Here is a 27,263-nt window from a genome sequence, read left to right on the forward strand (position 1 = left end):
TTCAGCTGCAGCAATCAGGTCACACCATTCACCTGTTCTCCACCTCACCTCCACTATTTAAACCCTGCTCATTCATTCACTCCCTGCCGGATCATCGACCCACATACCCTCTGCTTTTGGACGCTGTTTTTGCACTCTGTTTTTGGACTCTGTTTTCACCTCCACTGGATTTCCCTCACCCTGGACTCAGTTCTTTTTTTGGATTCCCACTAGCCCTGTTTTTTGTCCCCAGCCAGTAGCTCCAGTCTTATCTCCGTTCACCCCAGATTTCCTGAGCCTGCTTCCCTACCCCTTCTGTTCAGTTCCCCCATTCTATAAGTACTCCTCTTTTGCTTAGTTTTGTTAGTTCTAGTTTAGTGATCTTCCGTTCTTGAATTCATAGTGTTTGTTAGTGGTTTGGTTTAGTCTGTTTTCCTCCCAGTTCAGTTTTCCATTTATGTATTGTTTTAGTTCTCTGGTAAAATAAAAGCCTTTCCTTAATTCACACTTCTGCCAGCCTCTCTGTGTCTGCGCCTGGGTTCCCCAGCTCCCCCCGTAACAGTATGAGCCGGCCAGAATTGAACCCAGCAGGCTCAAAGACTGGCCCTGTCCCTTCACCAAATCCCCTTGACATTTTTTTTTCTTGTAAGGAATACCATGAATATTACGACCTCCTGTTTGAATTGTGGTGTGAGTGGAAGAAGGCTCTGGGTCAGGAGCACAGAGATAAAATTGTGTCTTGGGGTCGTAGGGCGGCCTGCCAGATGCCCTGGTTAATGTGCCACCTACCGGACCATATCCTAGAATTCCTGAACTCACCCTTGCGATACATTACCCTTCCTACCTGCACTCAGTCTGCTAGTCCGTCAGTTAGCCAGCCGCCTGCTAGTCCACCTGCTAGCCACCCGCCTGCTAGTCCACCTGCTAGCCACCAGCCCACTAGTTTCCCTGCTATCTCTGAGTCCACTCCACGGAGTGTTAGAATTGGTGTACTGAACCTTCAGTTGGGGAGTAATCATGGACTTCCACCACCACCTGATAACCCCTCATCTCCTGTTTCCCCTGGTCCCATGGATGATGTTTGCAGCAAGTCTCCTTTTAAACCCAGCTCTGGTGGAAAGCGGGGCCCCCGACACAGGAGTTCCCAATTACCTCCCATCTCCATTTCCTCTAGCGCCTTGTGCTCCTTTCTGCTCGATAGAGCCCTTGGACTGGACGATTTCCACTCCAGCCAGGTCAGTTCCCCACCTGAACCTGGACCCCAGCACTCTGATGAGCCACCCTCCAGAAAGTTTTCCAGAAGGAAGAGAGGTTCAAGGAGACCCCAGACCTCGCCGCTCCCCAGCGCCGCAGAGGTCCCGCCGCCGCCGAGCGCTGCAGAGGTCCCGCCGCGCGCGGCAGAGGTCCCGCCACCGCCGAGCGCCGCAGAGGTCCCGCCGCCGCCGAGCGCCGCAGAGGTCCCGCCGCCGCATCAATGCTTCAGCTCCGTCTGTCCCCAGGGGGTCGACGACGCCGCCTCACCCGTCTCCGAGGGGGTCGACGACGCCGCTTCACCCGTCTCTGAGGGGGTTGACGACGCTGCTTCACCCGTCTCCGAGGGGGTCGACGATGCCGCTTCACCCATCTCCGAGGGGGTTGACGACGCCACTTCACCTGTCTCCGAGGGGGTCGACGACGCCGCCGCCTCACCCGTCTCCGAGGGGGTGGACGACGTTAACGCCGCCTCACCCGTCTCTGTCTCCGAGGGGGTCGACGCTGTCGACGCCGCCTCATCCGTCTCCGAGGGGGTCGACGCTGTCGACGCCGCCTCACCCGTCTCTAAGGGGGTCGACGCTGTCGACGCCGCCTCACCCGCCTCCGTTCCCGAGGGGGTCGACGCTGTCGACGCCGCCTCACCCGCCTCCGTTCCCGAGGGGGTCGACGCTGTCGACGCCGCCTCACCCGTCTCTAAGGGGGTCGACGCTGTCGACGCCGCCTCACCCGCCTCCGTTCCCAAGGGGGTCGACGCTGTCGACGCCGCCTCGGACCAGCCAGGGCCAGCCGATGATTCCCTCATCAGAGGAATTGTGCTGGAGTCAGCTGATCAATTCCCTGGTTCAGACACTGTCGAGCCCTTGTCAGCTGATGGCATCCCCGGCCCAGAGACTGTCGAGCCCGAGTCAGCTGACGAATCACCCGGCCCAGAGACTGTCGAGTCAGCTGACGAATCACCCGGCCCAGAGACTGTCGAGTCAGCTGAGGAATTCTCTGGCTTACAGACTGTTGGGCCCAAATCTACTGACAGTAACCCCGGCCCAGAGATTGAGCCTGTGTCTGTCAATGGATCCCATGGCCAAGAGGCTGACCTCCCCAAAGCCCCTGTCCTATTCCCAGGCCCAGAGTGTGGGCCTGGGTCAGCTGACAAATCGCTGGCTCCTGAGTCTCCATCTGCATTGGCCACCCCTGCTCCTGAGTCTCCGTCTGCAGTGGCCACTCCTGCTTCTGAGTCTCCGTCTGCAGTGGCCACCCCTGTTCCTGGGTCTCCAGAGGGGTCCCGCCTTCGTCGGTCCCCAGCCCGGCCTCCAGAGGGGTCCCACCTTTGTCGGTCCCCAGCCCGGCCTCCAGAGGGTCCCCGTCTCGTCCTCCGCTGCCGGCCTCCCGAGGGTCCCCGTCTCGTCCACCGCTGCCGGCCTCCCGAGGGTCACCGCCTCCTTCGTCGCCGGCCTCCCGAGGGGTTCTGCCTCCTTCATACCCGGCCTCCCGAGGGGTTCCGCCTCCTCCGTCGCCGGCCTCCAGAGTGGTTTCGCCTCCTCTGTCGCCGGACTACAGAGTGGTTTCATCGCCGGCCTCCAGAGTGGTTTCGCCTCCTCTGTCGCCGGACTACAGAGTGGTTTCATCGCCGGCCTCCAGAGTGGTTCCGTGTCCTCCGTCGCAGGCCTCCAGAGTGGTTCCATCGCTGGCCTCCAGAGTGGTTCCATCGCCGGCCTCCAGAGTGGTTTCGCCTCCTCCTCTGCCGGCCTCCAGAGTGGTTTCGCCTCCTCCGCCGCCGGCCTCCAGAGTGGTTTCGCCGCCTCCGTCGCCGGCCTCCAGAGTGGTTTCGCCGCCTCCGTCGCTGGCCTCCAGAGTGGCACCTGGGCCGTCCTCCGGAACGGCCACGTCTGCCCGTCCAGCACCCGGGCCGTCCTTCAGCCTTGGAATTTTTTGTTTTGGGCTTGACCAACCTTTGAACTATTCTCTGGTCTGTTTTTGGTTTTGAAGTTTGTTTTGCAACCTCAGTGCTGCCCCAGACTGATCTGGACACTTTGTTTTGTCCCTCCGTCCTGACCCCCTCCGCCCACCCAACTCCTCTTGGACTTTCGTCTCTGTCCCTCCGTCCTGACCCCCTCCGCCCGCCCTGCTCTTCTTGGGTTTTTGTTTCTGGATCCCCTCCTCTTCAGTGACCAGCTCCCTGTTCATTTTTTTTTCGTGTGCCAGGAGGCGCACATAGAGGGGGGGTACTGTTAGGATCCTGCTCTAGCCCCTGCCCTTCTTTCCCTTTTTCCTCGTTTTCCTCCTTTCTCCCTTGAGTCCTGATTTGTTTCTGTGTTGACCTGTCTCTTTGGCTCCCTCTGTCTGTCACCTCTCCTTCATGTCTCTCTCTCTCCCTGTCTCTCGCCCTCCTGCTTCACCTGCTTCACCTGCCTGCACTCTGTCTTGCTGATTGCTACAATGAGTTTCAGCTGCAGCAATCAGGTCACACCATTCACCTGTTCTCCACCTCACCTCCACTATTTAAACCCTGCTCATTCATTCACTCCCTGCCGGATCATCGACCCAAATGCCCTCTGCTTTTGGACTCTGTTTTCACCGCCACTGGATTTCCCTCACCCTGGACTCAGTTCTTCTTTTGGATTCCCGCTAGCCCTGTTTTTTGTCCCCAGCCAGTAGCTCCAGTCTCATCTCCGTTCACCCCAGATTTCCTGAGCCTGCTTCCCTACCCCTTCTGTTCAGTTCCCCCATTTTGTAAGTACCCTTCTTTTGCTTAGTTTTGTTAGTTCTAGTTTAGTGATCTTCCGTTCTTGAATTCATAGTGTTTGTTAGTGGTTTGGTTTAGTCTGTTTTCCCCCCAGTTCAGTTTTCCATTTATGTATTGTTTTAGTTCTCTGGTAAAATAAAAGCCTTTCCTTAATTCACACTTCTGCCAGCCTCTCTGTGTCTGTGCCTGGGTTCCCCAGCTCCCCCCGTAACACAGAAATAGCACCCAGAACTGAGACTGCGCCTTTTAATACGGTGCGCCTTATGGTCGCGAAAATACGGTAATACCTTTTCAGACAGGGCTGAAGGGAGACTTAAAAGGGTTTGTTGCTCTGTTGTTTTTTTTTTTAAAAGGTACCATTTTGAAAAAAAACAACATAAGTAAATGGATGACAAGAGGGTCAAAAAGTTTAAGGGTTGGCACACGGCAAAGGTACAGCTTCTTTAGGACAAGGCTCAGCACCTTTTCTCCTCCCACCCAGGCCTGGCTGGTGCATGAGAAGGTGCATGAACCCCTGAATGGCTCTCTTCGTGCCCCTGGTACCCCAGCTCACTCTTCGTGCCCCTGGTACCCCAACGCTTTCCTATGGAGCCAGGCTAGAGTGAGTGAGAGAGAGGGAGAGTCAGAGGGAGAGACCAGGAGAGTGAGGCTAAATGTGAGTGAAAAAGGGGGAAAGTCTGGGAAAGAGTTTTTGTTTGTTTGTTTTATTAAGATCCCCATTAGCTTTTGCAAGGCAGCAGCTATTCTTCCTGGGGTCTTCATAATTTCATTTGTGACAATTCCAAAATGCAACATGTACACATAATGCATACAAATCATAATTACAGAATACATAAACAATACATATAAGAATACACATATACAATACAAAAGACATACATGTACACAACTCATATTAAACCAAAAAGCATACAACACACAGTACTCCCACATTGAATTATCATAAAAATAAGTTTTGTTCTTCTTCAAAGATGCCATGACCCAACAATGATAATGATTAAAGAATAACCTACCTCAGAACTAACATGAATATCAGTCTCTCAAACAATGAAACGCCGAGCCTTGCATCCTTACTGTTAATTATATCCACAATATGTGCAGTATAATTGGAATCTGTCTTGCTATTGTAACACTGCAGCCACTACATTTAAGTTTATGATTTCATTTTGTTTAATTATTGCATTTTACCAGCTTCTGCTCCCCCGTGTAACCCATAGATATTAATAACGGAAATTTTGTGCTAAGTAATAATCTTTTAGTTTTATTTTGAAGTTTACTATGTTCCTCTGTTGAGTTACATAACTGGGGAGTGAATTCCATTCTTTCATTGCTCTGTATATTGCTGTATATTGAGAAACTGGCTTAGATTTAGATATGGTAAAACGTTTTCCAGCAGCATGTCTTGTTGAGTAATTATGTGTTTCTGTACTGAAAGACAATTTATTATACAAAACATTTGGTGTTTTTGTTATGATTATATTCCTAATGAACACCATCAGCAAGTACAGCTATCTATTTATCACATCTAACCAGTGGAGACTATCATGCATTTTAGAAACATTCGCCTTAATTCCACAGGACAGAGTAACACGTGCTGCTTTATTCTGTACCACCTGCAGCTTTCAGATGCTACTTAATGAAGCATTGGACCATACAATTGTACTGTAATTCAAGTGCGACAAAACCAAAGCTTGAATTACTTGTACAGTGGTTTGTGGTGTCAGATATTTGGCACATCTCCTAATCTTTGACAAAATATTTCCAATTTTAGTTACAATTCTCTGAATTTGTTTGTCCCAAGATAGTATATGATCAATAATAACTCCCAACAGTTTAACTTCTTTCACTTGTTTGATAGATTCATTATTAATGGCTAGGTCAAGCTTTGGATTAGAGCACAATGTATGTTTTGTTCCAATAACCATACTATTGGTCTTTGACACATTCAAAATAAGTTTATTGCTACTAATCCACTTAAAGACTAACTTCATTTCCTCTCTTAAATTTGTATTTAAGTCCCAGATTGTTGGTTCTGCTAAATAAATTGTGGTATCATCGGCATACATAACCATGTGAGCTTTATTTAATACTAAGGGAAAATCATTTGTAAAAATAGAATATAAGAGAGGCCCAAGGCAACTTCCTTGAGGCACTCCATGTTTCACAGATTTAAGGTCTGACTCACTTCCATTGAAACAAACCATTTGTTGTCTCTCGGTCAAATAACTGTTGATTGTTAATAAAGCAGAAGAAGAAAATCCATAACATTAAAATTTTTCCAACAATAATCCATGATCAAGAATATCAAAAGCTGCCGAAAAGTCTAAAAAAATGGCTCCAATTAGCTTCTTTTGTACACGATCATTATACCAATCATCAACCATTTGAGTTAGGGCCGTTGCTGTGGAGTATTTCTCTCTATAAGCATGCTGGAAGTCAGTAAATAAGTTATTATTTGAAAAGTATAACTGAATTTGTTCACACACAATCTTCTCCATTACTTTATTCAAAATTGGCAATAAACTTATTGGTCGGCTGTTAGATTCAGAAAACTGCATTTTTTTGTTTTTTGGTTTTGATACAATTTTTGCAACTTTCCATGCCTGTGGCCATTTATTTTTGGTAAAACATAAATTAACTATATGAGTTATCACTGGAGCAACAATAGCAACAATAGGTTTAAGCAGCCTTCCATCAAGAAAATCAACCCCTGGTGGCTTATTCTGACCCATCATTAACATTAGCTCAACTCTTGATACAGTAACATTCTTAAAATTAAAGACACATTCTTTACTCTCCATAATCTGATTTATAAATCTCAAAGCTAGATCGGTGTTGTTATTCTGTACAGTACTCTTAAGCTTATCAATTTTATTAGTAAAATAATTATTGAAATGATTTGCAATGTCTTTAGATTTTGTGAGAAAGGCCCCTTCAGTTTCTAAGTAAGATGGTGTGGACTTAGTTTTGCCTTTAACTAAATGGTTTAAAATACTCCATAATCTTTTACTATCATGTTGAGTTTCATGAATAATGTTGTCATAGTACTGTTTTTCCTTCCTCTTATTTAGTTTTGTAACAAAATTTCTTAATTTACAGTAAACTTGCCAATCTGATTTAATTCCTGATGTTAAAGCAATCTGTTTTGCTTGCTCTCTTTCCATAATATATCCTTTCAGATCTTTGTCCAGCCATGGGGCATTAACAGCTCTAACTGTGAACTTTCTCACAGGTGCATGACGATCTATAACATTTGTCAAAGTTTCATCAAAAGCCCGGAGGGCGATCTCTGGATCATCAAACAACAATATGTCTGACAACTTAGCATTTAAGATATCTCTTACATACTTTTCTTGATCAAAATTTTTAAAAGACCTCTTCTTAATTGTTTTAGAGCCTCCCTTTGGTACTTTTGTATTTCTAACAATTATAATTAAATTATGGTCACTGCATCCTACAGGTACAGATAAAGCTTTGGAGCAAACTTCTGGCGTGTTCAGATACAGATGATCAATACGTGTTGCCACTTTCTCTCCCTTATTATTAAAGCTAATTCTAGTTGACCAATCTATTACTTGAGATAATCCTGAAACTGCACATGTATCTGCTAGTTTCCTTCTCATTGGAGATGGAGTGAGGGGAAAATGCTTGGGGGGTCCTGGAGTCAGAAAAAATAGGCAGATTGGGGGTAAATGAGAAAAAAAATGGAGAAATAGCCAGATAGGTAACACCAAAAACACTTAGAAAAAATGATGTCTCCTCCCTTCGTGCCCCTGGTAGTCCGGCTCACTCTTCGTGCCCCTGGTACCCCTGCAGCCCTCCATGCCCCTTGTACCCCGGCTCACTCTTCGTGCCCCTGGTACCCCTGCAGCCCTCCGTGCCCCTTGTACCCCGGCTCACTCTTCGTGCCCCTGGTACCCCTGCAGCCCTCCGTGCCCCTTGTACCCCGGCTCACTCTTCGTGCCCCTGGTACCCCTGCAGCCCTCCGTGCCCCTTGTACCCCGGCTCACTCTTCGTGCCCCTGGTACCCCTGCAGCCCTCCGTGCCCCTTGTACCCCGGCTCACTCTTCGTGCCCCTGGTACCCCTGCAGCCCTCCGTGCCCCTTGTACCCCGGCTCACTCTTCGTGCCCCTGGTACCCTGGCTCACTCTTCGTGCCCCTGGTACCCTGGCTCATTCTTTGTGCCCCTGGTACCCCAATGTTTTCTTCGTGCCCCTGGTACCCCAGCTCACTCTTCGTGCCCCTGGTACCCCTGCAAACCTTTCGTGCCTTTCAGAAATGGCACCTTCAATACAGTTGAAATAAAGTTTATTTTTAAGCACTTTTTCTTGGATGGTGTCTTTTTATTGTTTTTTTTCTTCTGTTTTACTGTTTTTATTGTTTTTATCTCTATGTACAGCACTTTGACTGAAAGGGCTTAATAGATATGTTTATTATTACATTGACTGCTGAATTTTGTCGTTCTATGACTCTGTGTGATCTTTTGCAGTGAGTGGGACCAAACAGAATATATTCAACATGTTTATTTACAATTTTGTCACATCACTTGAGTGCAAATTGTCATCTTAATCTTTGCACAAATCACAGGTGACCACTACATTTCTGTGCTCCTTGCACACAGGCCGGGTGCACTTGGAACAGTAGACTGTAGTTTTTCTGTCTTTGGAATATGGGCAGATAGCACACCTCTTTCTCTTCCTCTTCATTTGGCGTGCTTGGCTTATGTCATCTTGTGGTTCAGTGGTGGCTGCGTATTGTTTTTGTAACCCACATCTTCCCACTGCTTGAATAATATTTCTTGGGAGAGTCAGCGTTTCTGCCAGGCGCCTTGTCATGTGTGGCATGACAAGCTCTTTGCACAATTCTTTGATGAATAGCCTGCGTGTGTGGGTCAGACCAGCATGGTAATCCGGATGTTCTAGAGTGTAGTTTGTGTATGCATTCAGAGTCTCCACATCCAACATATGGTACCAGAGCACCAAAGGCCACCTGCGTGTTCTCCGCTTACATGTGTAGCTGCTCACCATCTGATCCAATAAATCTACCCCTTCTTTTGTCCTGTTGTAGTAGAGGATGACTTCTAGTTTCTTCTTGGGTGTGTCATCCACTGCTTTCTCATGATGCATAGTGCTCAAGAGGACAACGGGGGGTGGTGGGGGGTTGGATTTATGTTTCAAAATTATTGTGTTAGAACCTATACATTCATTTTTGTATTGTGCTGTACATTCACCTGTCCCAGTGATGGTACTGCACAACTGGTGTACAACATCCGCTCCAAGGTTCTTGTGAGCCTCCTCTCCTGGCTGTCTCCTGGTAGAGACAATTCCATCTATTGCATAAGGTACCCTTGCATCACAAAGCCAGAAGATTTTTAGCCCGCACTTCGCAGGTTTGCTGGGCATGTACTGGAGAAATTTGCATCGGCCTCGGAATGGCACAAGCTGTTCATCTATGGTAACACAGTCGCTGGCGATGAACTGGCCTCTGCAGTTCTCCAGGAAAGAGTCCCACACGTCCCTAAATGGTGCCAGGGGATCTGTTTGCAGTCGCAAACCCTTGCTCCTCTTGTCGTCAAACCGTATGGCACGGCGGATCTCCTCAAATCTGCCGAGCGACATGGTGGCCTTGTAAATAGGACTTTTCAATGGATCCGGAAACAGCTCACGCAAAGACACATCCCAGCTCTTCTCCCCACCTGCAAGGAGGGTCAAACCGATGAAGGCCGTGAGTTCTACCGCATCTAGGCTTCTCCATTCCCCCTTCTTAGCTGTGGCTGCTCTCTGTCCCGCTAAGTTTGTAAATTTTACAACCTTGTCGATGATGTCATCAGTCATCAACCTCTTCCAGGCGTCTTTCTGTGTAACAGCTGTGGATGCAGGTTCTGGATGGCTCTGCAGAATGCTATCCTGTCTTCTTCTGCCATGGCCGGAGGGATTCTCACGCCAGTAAGATCCAATTTTACTCAATCTCTCGGCCTGAGTCTGAGTTTCAACGTCAGAGGACCCAACAGATTCTGCTTGACTCTGTGGCAGAGCTTCTTGGTCACTACCACCACCACCACCACCACCCACCTCTTCTTGTGCTTCCGGAAGCCTCACTCGTGCACTCTCAGCTGAAGAGCTGGGACCAGCTATGCTCTGTATAAACACAATAAAGTTTTCAGGTGCACATGAACACACAAAGTTTCACATTTGTGTCTTGGCTAAATGGCATGGCTAAACTGGACCGGCTGGAGTGCTCCGGCTAGGCTAGGCTAGGCTAACTGCTCAACCCTAACTCCTCGACATAACCTGGACCTAAATACATTTTATCTACAGTTATCTGTCACAAATGTAGTCAAATATTTACTCAGGCTGTAAAAAAGAAAAAAAACTTACATCTGAGCAGTCCTCCAAGAACGTACACTGACTTGAAACAGTATGTGCCATGACTGACTGACTGTCTGGCTGAATGTTTGACTGACCAACTGATTACTGGATAGTGATAACACCTGGGTCATGACAGACCCACCAGCACATGCTCAAAATACCATATATGGCATAACATGGAGTGGGCCTGAAGAAGAATTTCTCCACCGGAGAGATAACCACACTTCATGACATGGAGAATGAATCCGGGAAACTTTTGACCCTGCATCGGGTTCAAAGGGTTAAAAGCGCCTTCTACTCTCCCTGCAGCGCCCCTCTGGTGACCCTTAAAATGGCTCCACCAATTCATACCTTTCGCTGTCTGCAATTTTCATTCAGCAGTGAACACTTTCAGGTTGAAGATGCGGGTGATGCACAGTCTCTAATGTTGTGGGCTGATGAAATTATAAACTGGATACACAAGCCAGATCAAGCTGGATAATAAAGAAAGCATCATTAGGTAAGAAAAAAACAACTGTCATTTAAATATTTTTTACTTTTCAAACTACTGTTTGATTTTTGTGTTCTTTCTTTCATTGTGCTATTGTATTGCACTCTATAACAAAACTGAGTCCAGTGCTTCAGCAAGTGAGAAAAGGCATGGAGCTGTATGGTCTAGTCAATCAGATGGCTGTGAATCCTGAAGCTGGACACAATCTTTGTTCCTGGAAGATCATCAAAGTAAGCATTATTTACAACAGCTTAACTCACTGTGATCTTGCAGACAGTCACCCTGTTCTGGTTTGTGATCTTTGTTCTTTATTTCCTTCATGGTTTTGAATTTTAACACCAAATGTACACTACCGGCCAAAAGTTTCAAGTTCAAGATCAAGAATCTTTATTGTCATTATGCAAGTAGTTCTCACCAGTGCCACAACCAAATTTTTGTTGGTAATACCGGCTTAAAAGTCAGCATTACAAGCCGACAGTACCGAGCTGCTGTGTGTGCACGTGCCACCATCTTGGGGTTTGGACACACCTTCTCATTTAATGGTTTTTCTATATTTTCATGAGAACCTTTACATTGTAGATTCTCACTGAAGGCATCAAAACTATGAATGAAGACATATGGAATTATGTAGTAAACAAAAATGTGTGAAATAAGTCCAAACGTTTTATATTTTAGATTCTTCCCACCCTTTACTTTGATTACTGCTTTGAAAACTCTTGGCATTCTCTGGATGAGCTTCATGAGGTGACTACCAAGCTTTAGCCTTTCCATCACTAAACTAAAATGGTTCTCCACCAGTCTTGAAGGAGTTCCCAGAGATTCTGAGCACTTGTTGGCCCTTTTGCCTTCACTCTGCGGTTCATCTCATCCCAAACCATCTGGACTGGGTTTAGGTCAGGTGACTGTGGAGGCCATGTCATCTGACACAGCACTCCATCACTGTCCTTCTTGGTCAGATAGTCCTTACACAGCCTGGAGGTGTGTTTGGGGTCATTGTCCTGCTGAAAAATAAATGGTGGTCCAACTAAACACAAACTGGATGGAATATCATGTCGCTGCAGGATGCTGGTAGCCATGCTGGTTCAGTGTGCCTTCAGTTTGGAATAAATCCCCAACAGTGTCACCAGCAAAGCACCCCCACACCATCACACCTCCTCCTCCATGCTTCATGGTGGGAACCATGCATGTAGAGACCATCCGTTCACCTTTTCTGGTCTCACAAAGACACGGCGGGTGGAACCAAAGATCTCAAATTTAGACTCATCAGACCAAAGCACAGATTTCCACTGGTCTAATGTCCATTCCTTGTGTTTCTTGGCCCAAACAAATTTCTTTTGCTTGTTGCTTTTCTGTAGTAGTGGTTTCTTAGCAGCTATTTGACCATATAGGCTTGATTGGTCCACTCCCCTCCAAAAATATTATCTCATAATAACTCAGTTTTATTTATATAGCGGCAATTACAATTCAGATTGTCTGAAGACACTTTACAGAACCCATGTGCCTGAACAGTGAGGTCAGTTCCTTTATTTTTGCTGTAGAATGAAAACATTTGGGTTTTGACATCAAACGATGAATATGAGACAAGAGATCAACATTTCAGCTTTTATTTCCAGGTATTTACATCTGGATCTGATACACAACTTAGAAGATAGCATTATTTGTAATTTTTAGGTGAGCAAAAGTATTGGAACATCCATCCATCCATCATTTATACACCGCTTAATCCTCATTAGGGTCATGGGGGTGCTGGAATCTATCCCAGCTGACTTAGGGTGAAGGCAGGGGACACCCTGGATAGGTCACCAGTCTATCACAGGGCTACACATAGAGACAATCACATTTAGTGCTACCAATTAACCTCAGCATGTTTTTGGACGGTGGAAGGAGGCTGGAAAAAACCCATGCATGCACAGGGAGAACACGCAAACTCTATGCAAAAAGATCCCAGGCCCAGTTCTCAGAACTGGGATTTTCTAGCTGCAAGGTAAAGGTGCCAACCACTGACCCACTGTGCAGCCCAAGTGTTGGAACAGATAGATCTCAAATAGACTGAAGTGAATCAAACTTAATATTTATTTGCAAATCCTTTGCTTACAAGAAGTGTATCAAGCCTGTAACCCATTGACATCACCAAAGTTTTGCATTCTTCTTTTGTGATGCTTTTCCAGGATTTCACCGCAGCCTCTTTCAGTTGTGGTTTGTTTTGGGGAGTTACTCCCTTCAGTATCCTCTTTAGCAGGTAAAATGTAGCTCTATAGGGTCTGGAGATTGACTTTGCCAGTCTAAAACATTCCACTTTTGCCTTAATGAACTCCTTTGTTGTTTTGGCAGGGTGTTTTGGAAGATTACCTCCACTGTGTTTCACAAATTAGCTTGTATGTTTGGGACCATGAGCAGATCCTTTCTTTCTCCAAGCTTTAGCCTTTCCATCACTTTAGTAAAGGTTCATCTTTATCTCATCAGTCCATAAAACTTTGTACCAGGCTCATCTCCTTTTTGGCAATTTCCAGCTTAGACTCCCTGTTCTTCTTGCTAATCAGTGTTTTGCATCATCTGGTGTAGCCTCTGTACTTTTGTTCTAGAAGTCTTCTGCCAACAGTAGATTGTGATACCTTCACTCCTGCCTTCTGGAGGTTGTTGCTGATGTCACTAACAGTTGTTTTACATTCTTTCTTTACAGCTCTCACAATGTTTGTTGTCAACTGCTGCTGTTTTCCTTGGTCTACATGTTCGACGTCTGTTCCTTAGTCCACCAGTGGTTTTAATTAGAGATCGACCGATTATCGGTCGGGCCGATTATCGGTGCCGATATTTGGACATTTGACGTATATCGGCATCGGCCTTTTTTTAATCCGACGGGCCGATATGAAGAAATCAATTTAAACCTGGGTTATTTTGGCTCAGATGCAGCCGCGTCTCTCTCTCCTGCTTTCTGTCTCCAGCACTATCCACCCCGTGCTCTGATTGGTTAAGCTTCAGTGGCAGAGCCTCTGAAGCAGTAGCTGTCCTCACACACACACTGCAGAGAGGAAAGTTTTCTCGTGTGAAAAGCTCCAGAGAGAAAACACGTGTAGAAGGTAAATGCGGAAAACTCTTCCGAAATTGTAATAAACATCCCAGTCCTAGATCTCACAACTACTACTAACGTTACAGTGAGCAGCAGAATAACGTAAGAGTGGAGTAAACATTAGCGGCGGCTCTGCTAACTCCTATTACCTCCCGACATGTCTGTGAATTACTTAATCCTCTGCATAATCGAACGAAGCAGGAAGATGAAGCGTCGACGAGTCTCCCTTTAAATGTGTGTCAAAAGTGCGGATTTTGAACTTTCTACCAGTTTTTGAATAGTGTTGATCGACCAAGTAAAACCAGAGTTATGATCAATAATAAACGCTGTACTTTTGAGCGAACTTTAGACGAGCGCATTTCGTGCGTCATTGTATGGTGAACGGCCTAAACGGGAGATTCTTTGAAGCCTTCTGTAGCCGACACAAAAACAATCACAAAGATCAGGGAGAGTTTTGCAACTCTTAGGGAGTGACGTGTGAAAAACAAACAGCTCTGAGACTCCCTGCTGGAAGCACCTGGGACAAAGACGCTCAACACTTGCAGCGGCTGGAGGATGAGAGCGTCTGCACAGGCATGATCCCAGTCAGAGCGTCTCTGTGTTACTAGTAAGAGAGTGGAATATTTAAGAAATACACAGAGGAGAGATGGCCAAAGTGCGGATTTGGAACTTTCTATCATTTTATTTAGTCAGGGGACAGTTGTAACTCTTTGGGAGAGCAGCTCTCAGCTCCACTCAGACAGCAGCACGTCCTTCACTGGCTTTGGACACAGATCACTCTCTCTGCCAGACACAGAGAAGACACAAGATGCACAGAAAATGAAGACTTTGCTTCAGATGTAAAATAATAATAATAATAATAATAATAATAATAATAATAATAATAATAATAATAATAATAACAATAATATCAATAATAATAATAAACTTATTCTAGCAATGGAGAACACCAGGACTCCAGATTCTCCGCATGGTCCTAAATGGTAAATGGTCTGTATTTATATAGCGCTTTACTGTACCTGAAACGATACCCAAAGTGCTTTACATTATACATCACATTCACCCATTCACACACTGATGGTAGAAGCTGCCATGCAAGGCATTAACCACAACCCATCAGGAGCAGTTAGGGGTTTAGTGTCTTGCTCAGGGAGACCTCAACATGAGCTCTCCAGGCCAGGATCAAACTGGCAACCCTCCAGTTACAAGACGGCCACTCTACCCACTGAGCCATAAAGTCCCTTTCCTATTGTTTTTGCCATTGTAGAGACTGTGGTGGGCAGAAAAAGTTTTTTTGGAGTGGCACAAATTCATTTATGTACAATTTTTATTGTGACTCCTGATGATTTTGTAAATAGTTGTGCCAAAGTGCCTAAAAATTTCCTGCATTTTAGTGCAAATAGTGGTATATAACTGTGTTGACTGCTGAATTTGCACATTATTTTATGACATAAACAATTTATATTTGCATTCTAAGTTCTGAAAAGGATTCTTTACGTTTATGGTGTCCACAGTAAAAAAATCAAACTTTTTCCTACTCAGACTTTGTATTTTTTCAGCAATTTTAGGTCGTGTTCATACATTATATCAAAAATGTATAAGTAATTGTAGAATATACAGGTGAGGTTGTGCTGAAAAAAGGACACCAAGCAAAGCAAGATCAACAATTTTTAAGGTGAAATATAAAGGTACAGGTCAAAAATGGACCTCAGTCAAATTGTCCCCCCAGATTCCTAAGGGTTAAAGCAAAGATAAGTCATTATAGTTATATTTAAATTTTACTTTATTTACTGTGGAAAAATTTCAGGGAGGTATTTATTTAAGCTTTTATTCAACTTTATAAGAGATGCTTCTGAGTGTAGGAAATCCATGCACTTCTGGAGCTATTATTTTCTGTTTGATTAAATAAACATGCTTTAGGCATTTAAATGAAGTTCAGTGTTTGCATTATTCAATTTTTTTCACGCTAATTTTTACACTTTTACTGCAAATAAATATCGGCTCCAAATATCGGTTATCGGCCTCCTCTAACAACTAATAATCGGTATCGGTATCGGTCCTGAAAAACCCATATCGGTCGATCTCTAGTTTTAATCTTCTTCAGAACATTCCAAATGGTTGTTCTGGCTATGGCCAATGTTTGTTCAATGGCTGTGATTGATTTTCCATCTTCTCTCAGCTTCACAACTGCTTGTTTTTCATCCATAGACAGCTCTCTGGTTTTCATGTGTTCTACACCTCTAATTATAGATGCAGTCTGCACAGGCAAAACCCAAATCTGAAACAGAACGTAGACATTGAGTGCTATTTATTGTTTGAAGAATCAGTGTAATAGGACACAGCAGGACAGCAAAACACACCTGTCAGTCATATGTTCCAATACTTTTGCTCACATGAAAAATGTGTGGGTTCAAACAAAAGGTGCTATCTTCTAAGTTGTGTATCAGATCAAGATGTAAATACCTGGAAATAAAAGCTGAAAAGTTGATCTATTGTCTCATATTCATTGATGTCAAACCCAAATGTTTTCAGTCTACAGCAAAAATAAGAGGAACTGGCCTCATTGTTCCAATACTTTTGGAGGGGAGTGTAAATGGAGTTTTTAAAATACACTGCTTTTGAACGAGACAAACAGCAATGCATTGTGATCTTTGTTGCAATTTTGTTCATTGCCTGTGGGGTGTGCCATCCCTAGGGACATAAATGGTTTTCTGAAAGCTTTAACAGTTGTGGGGACCAAATTACAATTTGATACTGAATTATGGCAATTTTTGCTCAGTGGCTAATGATTTTCACATTTATCAAACCACCATGTACATGACATCAGAAATTGTTCCACTGTTGGACATTTAATGGCACTACAAAGTGCATACACTGTGAATTGAGAATTCTGAAACAGTGTCAATGTAACACCACCAATATTTTTTGTTTTCTTTCACATAACAAATGCAACGATTGTAGTTACTATTTACTCTGCATATTTATATGCATAGAGGTCTTCACATTCAAATCACATCATCAACTAATAAGATTTTTGCTAATGTACATTATAAAATGAATCTGATTTGTGCATATTTACTCTTGAACAACCCAACAGGATATCGGTTGTTCACAAAAACTGACAATATCGAAAGTCCAAAACAGACCCAAGTCCATAACGAGAGCTTTTATTCTTTATAGGTTAAATTACAAATTGCTTTCAATACTGTTCTTTGAAACATGAGTTGAATGCAGTTGATGGAGAAAGCACGGGGACTTCAGAGGGTTCAAAACCAACATTCCATTGGCATTTTTTCTATTTGATTAATGAGTGTAAAAACATGCCTACTAATTACAACAACCAGCTGTTTTACTCTGCCTTTATTGTAGGACTTGAGATCAGGGTTATTTCCTGAGTGGTGACAATTGTCTTGCGTTGTTGATAGCTACAATGCTCTCAGAAAAAACAGAAAGCAATGTGCTCTCTGTGCTAACAACGCCAACTGTATTAACTTTAGCAAAGTCTTGTAATGCATGACCATAACTGATATTTATTGCTCTCTTCTGGAAAAGTAACATTCCCGTCACTGGACTATGTGTCAAACAGCACAGGAGCAAAAACACAACATTTTTTTTGGGTAACTTGATTGTTCAGGCATTTAAATGATCTCTCATGGCTGTGTGTTCTGTATTTATAGAGATTCACTCTCCACCTACTAGTAATGTAAGTGTAAATATATGCAATTATTGTGTCTGCTCGGAAAACCATATTCAGAAGAGGTGCAGTATGGTCCTGTTAGTCCTTACAACTGGTATGTCCCACTCCTGCTTTAGTCCTCATCACTGCCCATCTCTAAAGGATCAAAGTTTGGGTCATCCTCATCCAAATCCAGGTCCTCAATATCCTGGAATAGTGACTCATCCACTTCAACACTGTTTCCACCTGCAGAGGAAGAAAGTAAGCATGTGTTAGAAACAAGTGCTGAGGATAAATCACTCTTCCAATACATCCACACTGAGCTTAAGGTATTATCTGCTCTGTCCCTGATTTTATTTGTGATTCTTACAATTCCCACTAGCACCACAAACCTCCACACTTTATCCTAGGTCAATGCAATGTCAAACTGCAGAGACAATTTTATTAACAATAAATTGTTGTAATTATAAATAATTATTGAATAATAACAATGAGAATCTTCAATCTGACAGATTTTTTAAGTGCTGAACATTGACTAAACTGACCATGTGTAACAATCGGGTCATAGGAAACATTGGTTTGAGTTAAAAAATGCATACCAACTTTTCCAACACAATGTTTCCATGTGACTAACAAGGTTATAACAAACTGAAACAAATCTTGACAAAGAAATCAAAACTAAGTAAAAATATCTGTCTGACATATACATGTGATTGTACCATTTTTCATAATGATATTTGAAGGAGTATAAGTTGGAAAACCGTGATTTTTCTTTCAGCCCTGTAACAATGATCTCTTCCACTTGGGACCGCTTTCAGAATTTTCTCATACAGTATGACTCTGACTGGCACCATACTCAACATATTTAAAGCTCCAATCGGTTCCAATCACAGGATAAAAAATATGGCTCATTTTTAACCACATTTACCTTCATATAATTGTATTACTAGAATTTGTATTATTCTACCAGAGCACGGTTGTATCATTAAAGACCATATGTACATATCACTGAGCTTAAATATTTCAGGACGCGAGTTACATTATTTCTCAAGTCATTGGCACTTCAATCAATACTCCACAGATTGGTAGGAAGAATACAGTGCAAAAATCATCATGAAACCAAAACCCTCTTTAAGAACCTACTTATGACCACAGATCCTACATATTTCACTTAATAACATATGTATGCTGATTTGTACATGTACATATATACACATATATACACACACACACACACACATATATATATGGAGTACGTATATATATACGTATATATACATATATATGTATATAGACATATACACACACATATATATATATACATATATAGACACATATGCATATATATAGACACATATGCATATATATACACACACACACACACACACACACACACACATATATATATATATATATATATATATATGTATATGTATATGTATATATATATATATATATATATGTATATGTATATGTATATGTATATATATATATATATATATATATATATATATATATATATATATATATATATATATATATATATATATATATATATATATATATGAACAGCAACATTAGCTTCAGAGTCATCTGTTACCATCTTCAAGGAACTGGATGTCAGATGTGTCCAGGTTGTGGTCTCTTTCAAACAGCTGTTTACCTGGTGAGAAAAACTTTACATGTTAAATGGCAGTTTGGAATTTATTATCAAATTTATCAAATGTGAGTCTTGACAGAGAACTGTTGTTGGTAACAGTATCAGGTTTACCAGAGAGTTTGGGTTTTCCTGCCTGCTCCTCCTCTTTCAGTTTTTTCCTCCTCAGCTCAGCCATCTCCATCTCAAACTTGGCTTTCCATGCCAGAAAGTTTTCAATGGTTACAACTGTGCCCTGGAACTGCACCTATCAAACACATACCATGATATTACACAACTATATTTGTAAGAAGCTTCATTGACTACATTAATTTCTTGACCTTAAATTGAATTAAAATACTGCCCATAACCTAAACAAAAATTTTCATAAGAAATTTAAAAAGATCAGTAGGATTACACTCTTGAATTACAATGTAAGATAATAACATTACTCCTAGAGGAAATTATGTAAAAATATGAAATTAAACATGTAAAGCAAAATGTGAATTATTCTTGTTATTACTTTCTCTGCCTCCTCTGCCTCTTTCTCTTTCTGACGTTTTTCCTCTTCTCGCCTGTTTTTCATCACATCCACAATTTCATTGAGCTTATCCTGAACAGCTGTTACCAGGGTGAAAATCATCACCATGCCCAGATTTTCTTCAGCCTGCAGAATAACAACATACACATATTGACACCAGTTACATTTTATTATAACAGCATACCTACAGCCACTGACACACTTTCTTTTGAGGAAACTGAGTCCAGGCACAATAGGTAGGAATCACCCATCACTAGAGTTGAAGTTATTTATCTATCTACAGTTTTGCAACATTTGTTTTGAGCAAAACAAGAAAAAAAAGAAAATGTGTTGCTGCATTGTCTCAGATGTTGTTGAAGGTTTGTTTATCTGTGATTTGGGACCTAAAAATGCAGTAAAATATTTTGGCTGAGAATGTTTGCATCAGCTGAAGGCCACCTGAATGATGCAGTTAGCCTACTTGGGCACATATACTGTAAACTCACATAGTGCTCCTCTTCATCCTTTCACACACAGATTAGCACTTGCCAGAACATGTTCTAATCAATACTAGATTTATTGTGATGTACACTATATTGCCAAAAGTATTCGCTCACCCATCCAAATAATCAGAATCAGGTGATCCAATCACTTCCATGGCCACAGGTGTATAAAATCAAGCACCTAGGCTGCAGACTGCTTTTACAAACATTTGTGAAAGAATGACTCACTCTCAGGAGCTCAGTGAATTCCAGCATGGAACTGTGATAGGATGCCACCTGTGCAACAAATCCAGTCGTGACATTTCCTCACTCCTAAATATTCCACAGTCAACTGTCAGCTGTATTATAAGAAAGTGGAAGTGTGTGGGAACGACAGCAACTCTGCCACCAAGTGGTAGGACACGTAAACTGATGGAGCGGGGTCAGTGGATGCTGAGGAGCATAGTGCCAAGAGGTGGCCAACTTTCTGCAGTGTCAATCACTACAGACCTTCAAACTTCATGTGGCCTTCAGATTAGCTCCAGAACAGTGCTTCAGCAGAGAGCTTCATGGAATGGGTTTCCATGGCCCAGCAGCTGCATCCAAGCCATACATCACCAAGTGCAATGCAAAGCGTGGGATGCAGTGGTGTAAAGCAGCCACCACTGGACTCTAGAGCAGTGGAGACGCCTTCTCTGGAGTGACCAATCGTGCTTCTCCATCTGGCAATCTGATGGACCAGTCTGGGTTTGGTGGTTGCCAGGAGAACCATACTTGTCAGACTGCATTGTGCCAAGTGTAAAGTTTGGTGGAGGGGGGATTATGGTGTGGGCTTGTTTTTCAGGAGCTGGGCTTGGACCCTTAGTTCCAGTGAAAGGAACTCTGAATGCTTCAGCATACCAAGACATTTTGGACAATTCCATGCTCCCAACTTTGTGGGAACAGTTTGGAGCTGGTCCTTCCTCTTCCAACATGACTGTGCACCAGTGCACAAAGCAAGGTCCATAAAGACATGGATGACAGAGTCTGGTGTGGATGAACTTGACTGGCCTGCACAGAGTCCTGACCTCAACCCCATAGAACACCTTTGGGATGAATTAGAGCAGAGACTGAGAGTCAGACCTTCTGGTCCAACATCAGTGTGTGACCTCACAAATGTGCTTCTGGAAGAATGGTCAAAAATTCCCACAAACACACTCCTAAACCTTGTGGACAGCCTTCCCAGAAGAGTTGAAGCTGTTATAGCTGCAAAGGGTGGACCGACGTCATATTGAACCCTATGGATTAGGAATGGGATGCTACTTACATTCATATGCGAGTCAAGGCAGGTGAGCGAATACTTTTGGCAATATAGTGTATGTTCAATTAATCTTTGCTTGCTATACTTGCAACCCATTCAATTCTACTGATGGAGCCCTAAAGAGTTGGTGAAATGTTGACCCAAGATTGTAGTTATAGTAAATACATACACACACACACAAACACACACACACACAAACTGCATTTTAACTATTGACAGACCTGCTGCTGTAGTAAGGTGAAAATGTCCTCCATGTCATTGTCCTCCAGGTTTTCCTGGGAGTGGATCTCCCACAGTGGAGGTTCGTCTGGGTATTTCCCTACATATGTGAATTTTAATGTTGCTTCTACAGCTGCAAAAAGACAACAGGCATCTCATATTAAACTTTATTATCTTGACGAAAATCTCCTATCACTGAGGATTTGTTTCTCAAATTTGTTTTCCTGACACTTATACTGTGTGTGTGTAATAGAAGACACTTAGCAACCACACATCAGTATACATACTTTCACCATTTTCCCCAGCATCTGATGTTACAGTGATGGTGAAGCTGGTGGGATCCTCTGAGAGCACTGCAAACACATGAATTTGCAAGATCAGTTCTACCTATTATTCGATAAACTGGTTTACCACATGCAAATTAAAAGACACAATTGGACGCTACTTGCTGATATTAGGCATCATGCTGTAAAGACTGTCACAGGTACATCAAGCTACTCTGAGGACAGTAATACCGTTTATGTCCTGTGTATTTCATAAACTCAAAACAGTATAGGAAACTCTCAAGTCAAGTCTACCATCCTTTCAGTGGCTTGAGGAGTTATTTGCAGTCCTGTATTGTGGTGTGTTTAAACTCATAAAATCAGCACTCGTTTGCCCATTAATCAACACCCAATAACCCATTACGGAGAGATTCATATTTTTTTTTTTTTTACATTTCTGTTCAACGATTTGCAGTTCTCTTTGGTCTCATCATCTAAAAACAAACTTGTTGTTCGGAATGATTTGGCTTGACCACTGTGCTTCAGCTGTTGCTTCAACTACAGTAATGCTGTGACATCCATTCCTTTAACAATGTGCTTTACGGATCTAAATTCCTTTTGGGCCGCTTTGCATGCCGAATTTATTAGCTAGCAGTTCCTTGGACATAGAAAATGCATACGTGTTACACATGTTCTCTATTTACGTGGTGTTCCGTGTTCATGGAGGGTTACTGGGAATCTGAATGGACTTTAGCGTGCTTGTCTGTTCTTGTAAGTTACCGTAAAATACCCACTTTAATAGCTTCCCTGTAACAGCTGCATTTCTGGCATTTAACTCAGAACTTAGACTGAAAATAAAACTAACCTACTGGGTGTCATAAAAAATAACAAATGACGTTTGAGGTACTTATCCTAGCCAGCTAACTAGCTTGTACTTGCTAACTGCGAGTTAGCTCTCATTGTCATATCTAACGTCACGTTGATGCAGTTCAAACCTGTGAAAGAGTCCGGGTAGATGGACTCAATAGCTTCAAGTTCATTTCTTTGCTCTTCAGCGTAGTCTGTCATTTTGGGTAGCGGCAGATTATCTACACGTTAGCAAAATCATAGCGCTAGGTTGAAGCTAAGACGCCATGCTACAGTCACTCGATAGTGGTCGATGATAACGTGGTTCGAACTTTTTGGTCTGATGGCGCTTTCGCTGGTGACGGTGGTTGGTGGTGAACTGAGGAGGACAGCCTCGTTCTCATAGACTGTATACAGTCTATGCTCGTTCCACATGAACCAGACCTGCACACATTCGATCTGCAGCGATGACCGAACGAACAATGCATGCCGTTTACATTTCCATCCTATCTTGAAGGAGAACAGGGAAAAAAAATCATTGGCATATGCAAAAATCCGCTATTTGAAACGGTCCACTAAACACATCACACTGAGACAGGACGGGACACATAGAACATGTACTGAAACCTTGATGCATAAGTGGGTCAAAAGTGACCCGGTGTGGTATCTTTGAATGAAAAGTTTTTATCATTTCATATTCAGCTATTCCTCAAAAAACAATTTCTTGATATCATTCCATTTAAATATTTAAGTTACCTTTTACACTTTTAAAGAAATTGTAATATTTGTGTTACTTCCCCAAGCTCTTTATCATTGATAATATCATACAAGAGGTAATACACAAACTTAGAAGGATGGAGCACAAAAGTTAGAGGAAAAAAACAGAAAAATGTCTACAAAATGGATGTTGACGTTCTTCTAGTTCTGTTCTGTGTAATATTCTTCTTTTCAGTTATCAAAATGTGCTATAAAGTAAAAAAAAAAAAAAAGAAAGACAAACATTTCAAACATGAAATCATTCTTGTGTGGAGCAAAATATTATCCAAACAATAATAGAAATTATTATTCTTAACTAAAATGACATGAAAAACACATGGATTCTTATACAGGTCATTTTTGACCCACTTATGGAAGAGTGTAGGGTCCAATCATTGGAGCATCTATGGGTTAACACTTACCTTTAAAGTTTACCTTGGATTATGGAAGCTTACTTTGATAGCAACGACTTTGGTAGGGTGTGGGGGTGGTTGCGTCCACTTTGCTCTCTGGCTTTGAACTGACTCTGGCACACAGCCCTACTCCCTTTAATTATAATGTACGGATTAGAAATGAAAACATCCCTGAAATAAATATACGTGATATTGTGAAATAAAAGTCAACAAATAAATAAATACATGAATTTAATTTTTGAATTTATTGATAATTTCATAGCCATATGTATTTAAAAGAGACATTTTTAAAAATTATTATTGAATAAAACAGCCTTCCATACAAATGGTCCATACACGTTTATGTCAGTAGGGGGCGGTGCAGCGTTATTACAACCAGTTGGTTGCAAAGTGTCACAAAACAGCAAAGAAGTATCCGTTTCGGAGCCGAACAAACAGATTTCGGCTAGCTGTAGTGTGTATGAAGTACGAGAGGTTACGTATTTAGCGATACTTGTAACATATTCTCCGCCATTCAACGGAATTTACTGCAGATTTACGTTTGCGGATTGTTGTCAACCCCGCTTCCAGAAATGGCAGAAAATACAGGTAAATGTGTCAGCAATTGCTAGCTGAGCAGATGCAATAGGTATGGTAGACGCAAGCTAGCTTCAACTCCTTGAGCAAATTAAATTAGTGGTTTATCGAATTAATAACTGGTAATGTACTTTGAAGGGAATCGTTAATGTTACGCTTAGTTGGTTATTAGGTTACAATGTGAGTTGTAGCGTAAACATCCAGATATGTTCAGTAGGCTTTTTCTTAATTTACGTTAGCCTGCTGGAGCTTAGCTGAGATATGTCTTGTCCAAGGCACGGTCAAGCAAAATTTTGTTCATTTTATTCCCACAAATGAATAAAGCTAGAGAGTGCGACCTTTTTCTTTACAAAAAATATTTAAGTCCCTACAAAACAAATTATCAGAATATTGATTAAACCGATAAATACCAGTTAAATCTCCACATCTCAGTATATCGCAGTTTGAACTGCGTTTTTTTTGGCGACATTCCAGCACCGGCGCACCATTTAGGATGTCATTTAGGTCAAGCAGCCCTGACTGTTGGTTAGAGCCAAAGAAGAGAGCAACCGTAGAGAAGGTCCCGCATAGCACTGAAGCAACGTCGTGGAGAAAATTCTGGCTCCACCATTGAATTCTCCTATTAATGAAATGTGTCTCCAGCACTAGAGGCTGTACTAAGTAGCGCAACTTTAGGGCCGCAATTCTACGGCCTTTCCTTAGACACAGCGCCACCTATCGTAATGGATGATCGCTAAAGTGCGCAACTTACGGTTTTAAAGGCTGATTTCACCCCAAAAACTACTTAAAATTATAAAGGTTTATTCAAGGAGTATCTCACACAAACTATTATCTCATTTCTAAATCCAAGAGCACGTTATTGACATGATACCTGGACAAAAAAGACTCAATGAATGAATTAGCATGACAGTGAACCAACAAGCACAAAGGCAGGTGCTCTGGTGTTATCATGGAGTCATCATTAATACACTGTTGCTTTCCCTACTGTAACAAATCAAATGTCTGCAGTGAAAAAAGTATATTATTAAAATGATTTGAAATTCATTTAAGTAGGTAAATATTGAGTATTAAACAAACATTTACACCGAAGGGTATTTATTGCTGGTTCAATCTAGCTGACAGGAAGTGATCATTTTGACAGGCTTGTCTTAACTTCTAAAGTTTATTTAATGTGCTGGCTAAGATTATTTATCAATAACACTGACTTGGGCTTGCCACAATCCCACTTTGGTTCCAATAAACAGGCTAAGAGTTTGTTTTGCAGCAAGCTATCATTAGCTTAAGCGTGATGGTTTGCAGTGCCTAATGAATGACTAGTTAAAACATTGTTTCCCACATTTGGTAGGCTAATGGTATCTGTACTGTGCAACTGAAAACAATTCTATTTTTCATGTTGAACAAATACAATTAGATTTTCATTCACTCTGTCGTCCATCTGGACCAGAAATGAGGTCATAGCGACTCCCTGAGTCATCACGCTCAATAGGTGGTGCAAAGCCCACTGCGTCCGACCAGTGTGATCCTACAACTGCTGTCCTGAAAATGCAGGTTTGGTGCTGCAGACTCATCCTGCTCTGTGCTATAGGGAATACACTCTGGCTTGTTTTTATTTCTTAATACTAATCACAATTACGCTTGACAGCTCTTGGCACAAGATGTAGCCTGTGATGCCAAACATAAATGGCTGTAGTCTGAAATGTATATTACAGGTTTGCAATTGGCTGTGCATTTCGTGTGTCCTTGTCCTCTGTTTCAGCTATGTTTTGTCATTTTCAAAATTCCACACTCACTAAGGGATCCACAGCAACAACTAGCAACCTACCACATGGAAAATTTTAAGTTTTGCGGAGGATTGTGCAGTAAGACAGCCATGCTATTTTTTTCAGCAAATTAGCCATTATGACTGCGTTGGCCTCCCTGCATGAAAATGTTGCACTAAAACAACTACACCTGTCACTATTTAGATTGGACTGCTCTGTGTTTCACTAAGTTCTGCCCAGTTTTATTGTCATTGCTAAAAGAAACATTAACAAGCCAGACAGTTTTCCCCACTATACTAGAATGATGATCACGTGCAGCCAGATTGTTAGGGCTCTGAAGTATAATTTATTAACCTGTCATATACCATACCTGAAAAAATGAAAAGAGGTCCTTTTTACATTTTCCAGTGTCCATTACCATAAAAAATCAGCAGCTTGTTTTCTTGATTTGTTGTAATCACATTTTTCCTTTTTCTGTTTCAAACCAAAAATGAAAAAAATGACTCTTTCTTCTAGATTTTTCCTTGGATCATTTGTGAATTAAAAGCCACAGATCAATGGAGAAGATGAATCAAAAGTAATGGTAAACCGTCAAAATGAAAGTGAGAGCATACTGTCAGCAGAATATACCAGTTTGAATCTGTTGTCTGAAGCTTCAGACTAAGCTAAACTTAGCCCATTAGTGTGATATGTGGTGACATTATTTTACTCATGGTGCATCAATGAATTTTGTGAAAACTGTTACATCTATTCCATGTTAGCTGTCCACATAAAGCAGAACATGCAATGTCAATATACCTCTCATCCACTGCTGCTATATTTTACATATGAAGTGGTGAATATGCCAGCTGAACTGCATTATTCTGACTAAACCTGAGCACTACTGTGAAACAGCTTATTGTATAATGAATTGGGGAA

The 27,263-nt window shown here is 42.3% G+C and overlaps 2 protein-coding genes across 9 annotated transcripts in view; one reads left to right on the forward strand and one right to left on the reverse strand.

The window, feature by feature from the left end:
• Positions 1–14,554: 14,554 nt before the first annotated feature.
• rwdd1 (RWD domain containing 1) lies at positions 14,555–23,176 on the reverse strand. 2 transcript variants are annotated; one of them, XM_055013410.1, is made up of 8 exons: positions 22,990–23,176; positions 22,019–22,084; positions 21,734–21,864; positions 19,734–19,877; positions 19,340–19,478; positions 19,175–19,231; positions 17,685–17,820; positions 14,555–14,681 (listed from the first exon to the last, which is right to left on the reverse strand). In XM_055013410.1, exons 1-7 carry the CDS (start codon positions 23,060–23,062, stop codon positions 17,708–17,710), a joined length of 723 nt encoding a protein of 240 aa, XP_054869385.1. In that variant the 5' UTR covers positions 23,063–23,176; the 3' UTR covers positions 14,555–14,681; positions 17,685–17,707. The 2 variants fall into 2 exon arrangements, with proteins under 2 accessions (XP_054869385.1, XP_054869384.1); XM_055013409.1 differs by lacking the exon at positions 14,555–14,681 and having other exon boundaries at positions 17,050–17,820; positions 22,990–23,175.
• Positions 23,177–24,401: 1,225 nt separating this feature from the next.
• cnot10 (CCR4-NOT transcription complex, subunit 10) overlaps positions 24,402–27,263 on the forward strand; it is a 33,342-nt gene continuing 30,480 nt past the window's right edge. For 4 of the 7 annotated variants that reach the window (XM_023299603.3, XM_023299606.3, XM_023299609.3 and 1 more), the window contains exon 1: positions 24,402–24,597. In XM_023299603.3, the coding sequence (XP_023155371.1) occupies positions 24,582–24,597 (16 nt within the window). In that variant the 5' untranslated portion in view covers positions 24,402–24,581. The remainder of the gene's footprint in view (positions 24,598–27,263) is intronic. The other 3 variants (XM_023299604.3, XM_023299605.3, XM_023299608.3) reach the window with 1 other exon arrangement.

This window comes from Amphiprion ocellaris, chromosome 9 (assembly GCF_022539595.1).
Source record: "Amphiprion ocellaris isolate individual 3 ecotype Okinawa chromosome 9, ASM2253959v1, whole genome shotgun sequence".
Classification (NCBI taxonomy): domain Eukaryota; kingdom Metazoa; phylum Chordata; class Actinopteri; family Pomacentridae; genus Amphiprion; species Amphiprion ocellaris.

Excerpts from the sequence above, each read along its gene's own strand:
- rwdd1 (XM_055013410.1), bottom strand. The coding sequence starts at position 23,062 with ATGACAGACTACGCTGAAGAGCAAAGAAATGAACTTGAAGCTATTGAG. Across the intron at positions 22,085-22,989 it reads CTACCCGGACTCTTTCACAG|TGCTCTCAGAGGATCCCACC; the intron begins GTTTGAACTGCA and ends ATGTGTTTGCAG. Across the intron at positions 17,821-19,174 it reads CATCCAGTTCCTTGAAGATG|GTGGAAACAGTGTTGAAGTG; the intron begins GTAACAGATGAC and ends CTTCCTCTGCAG.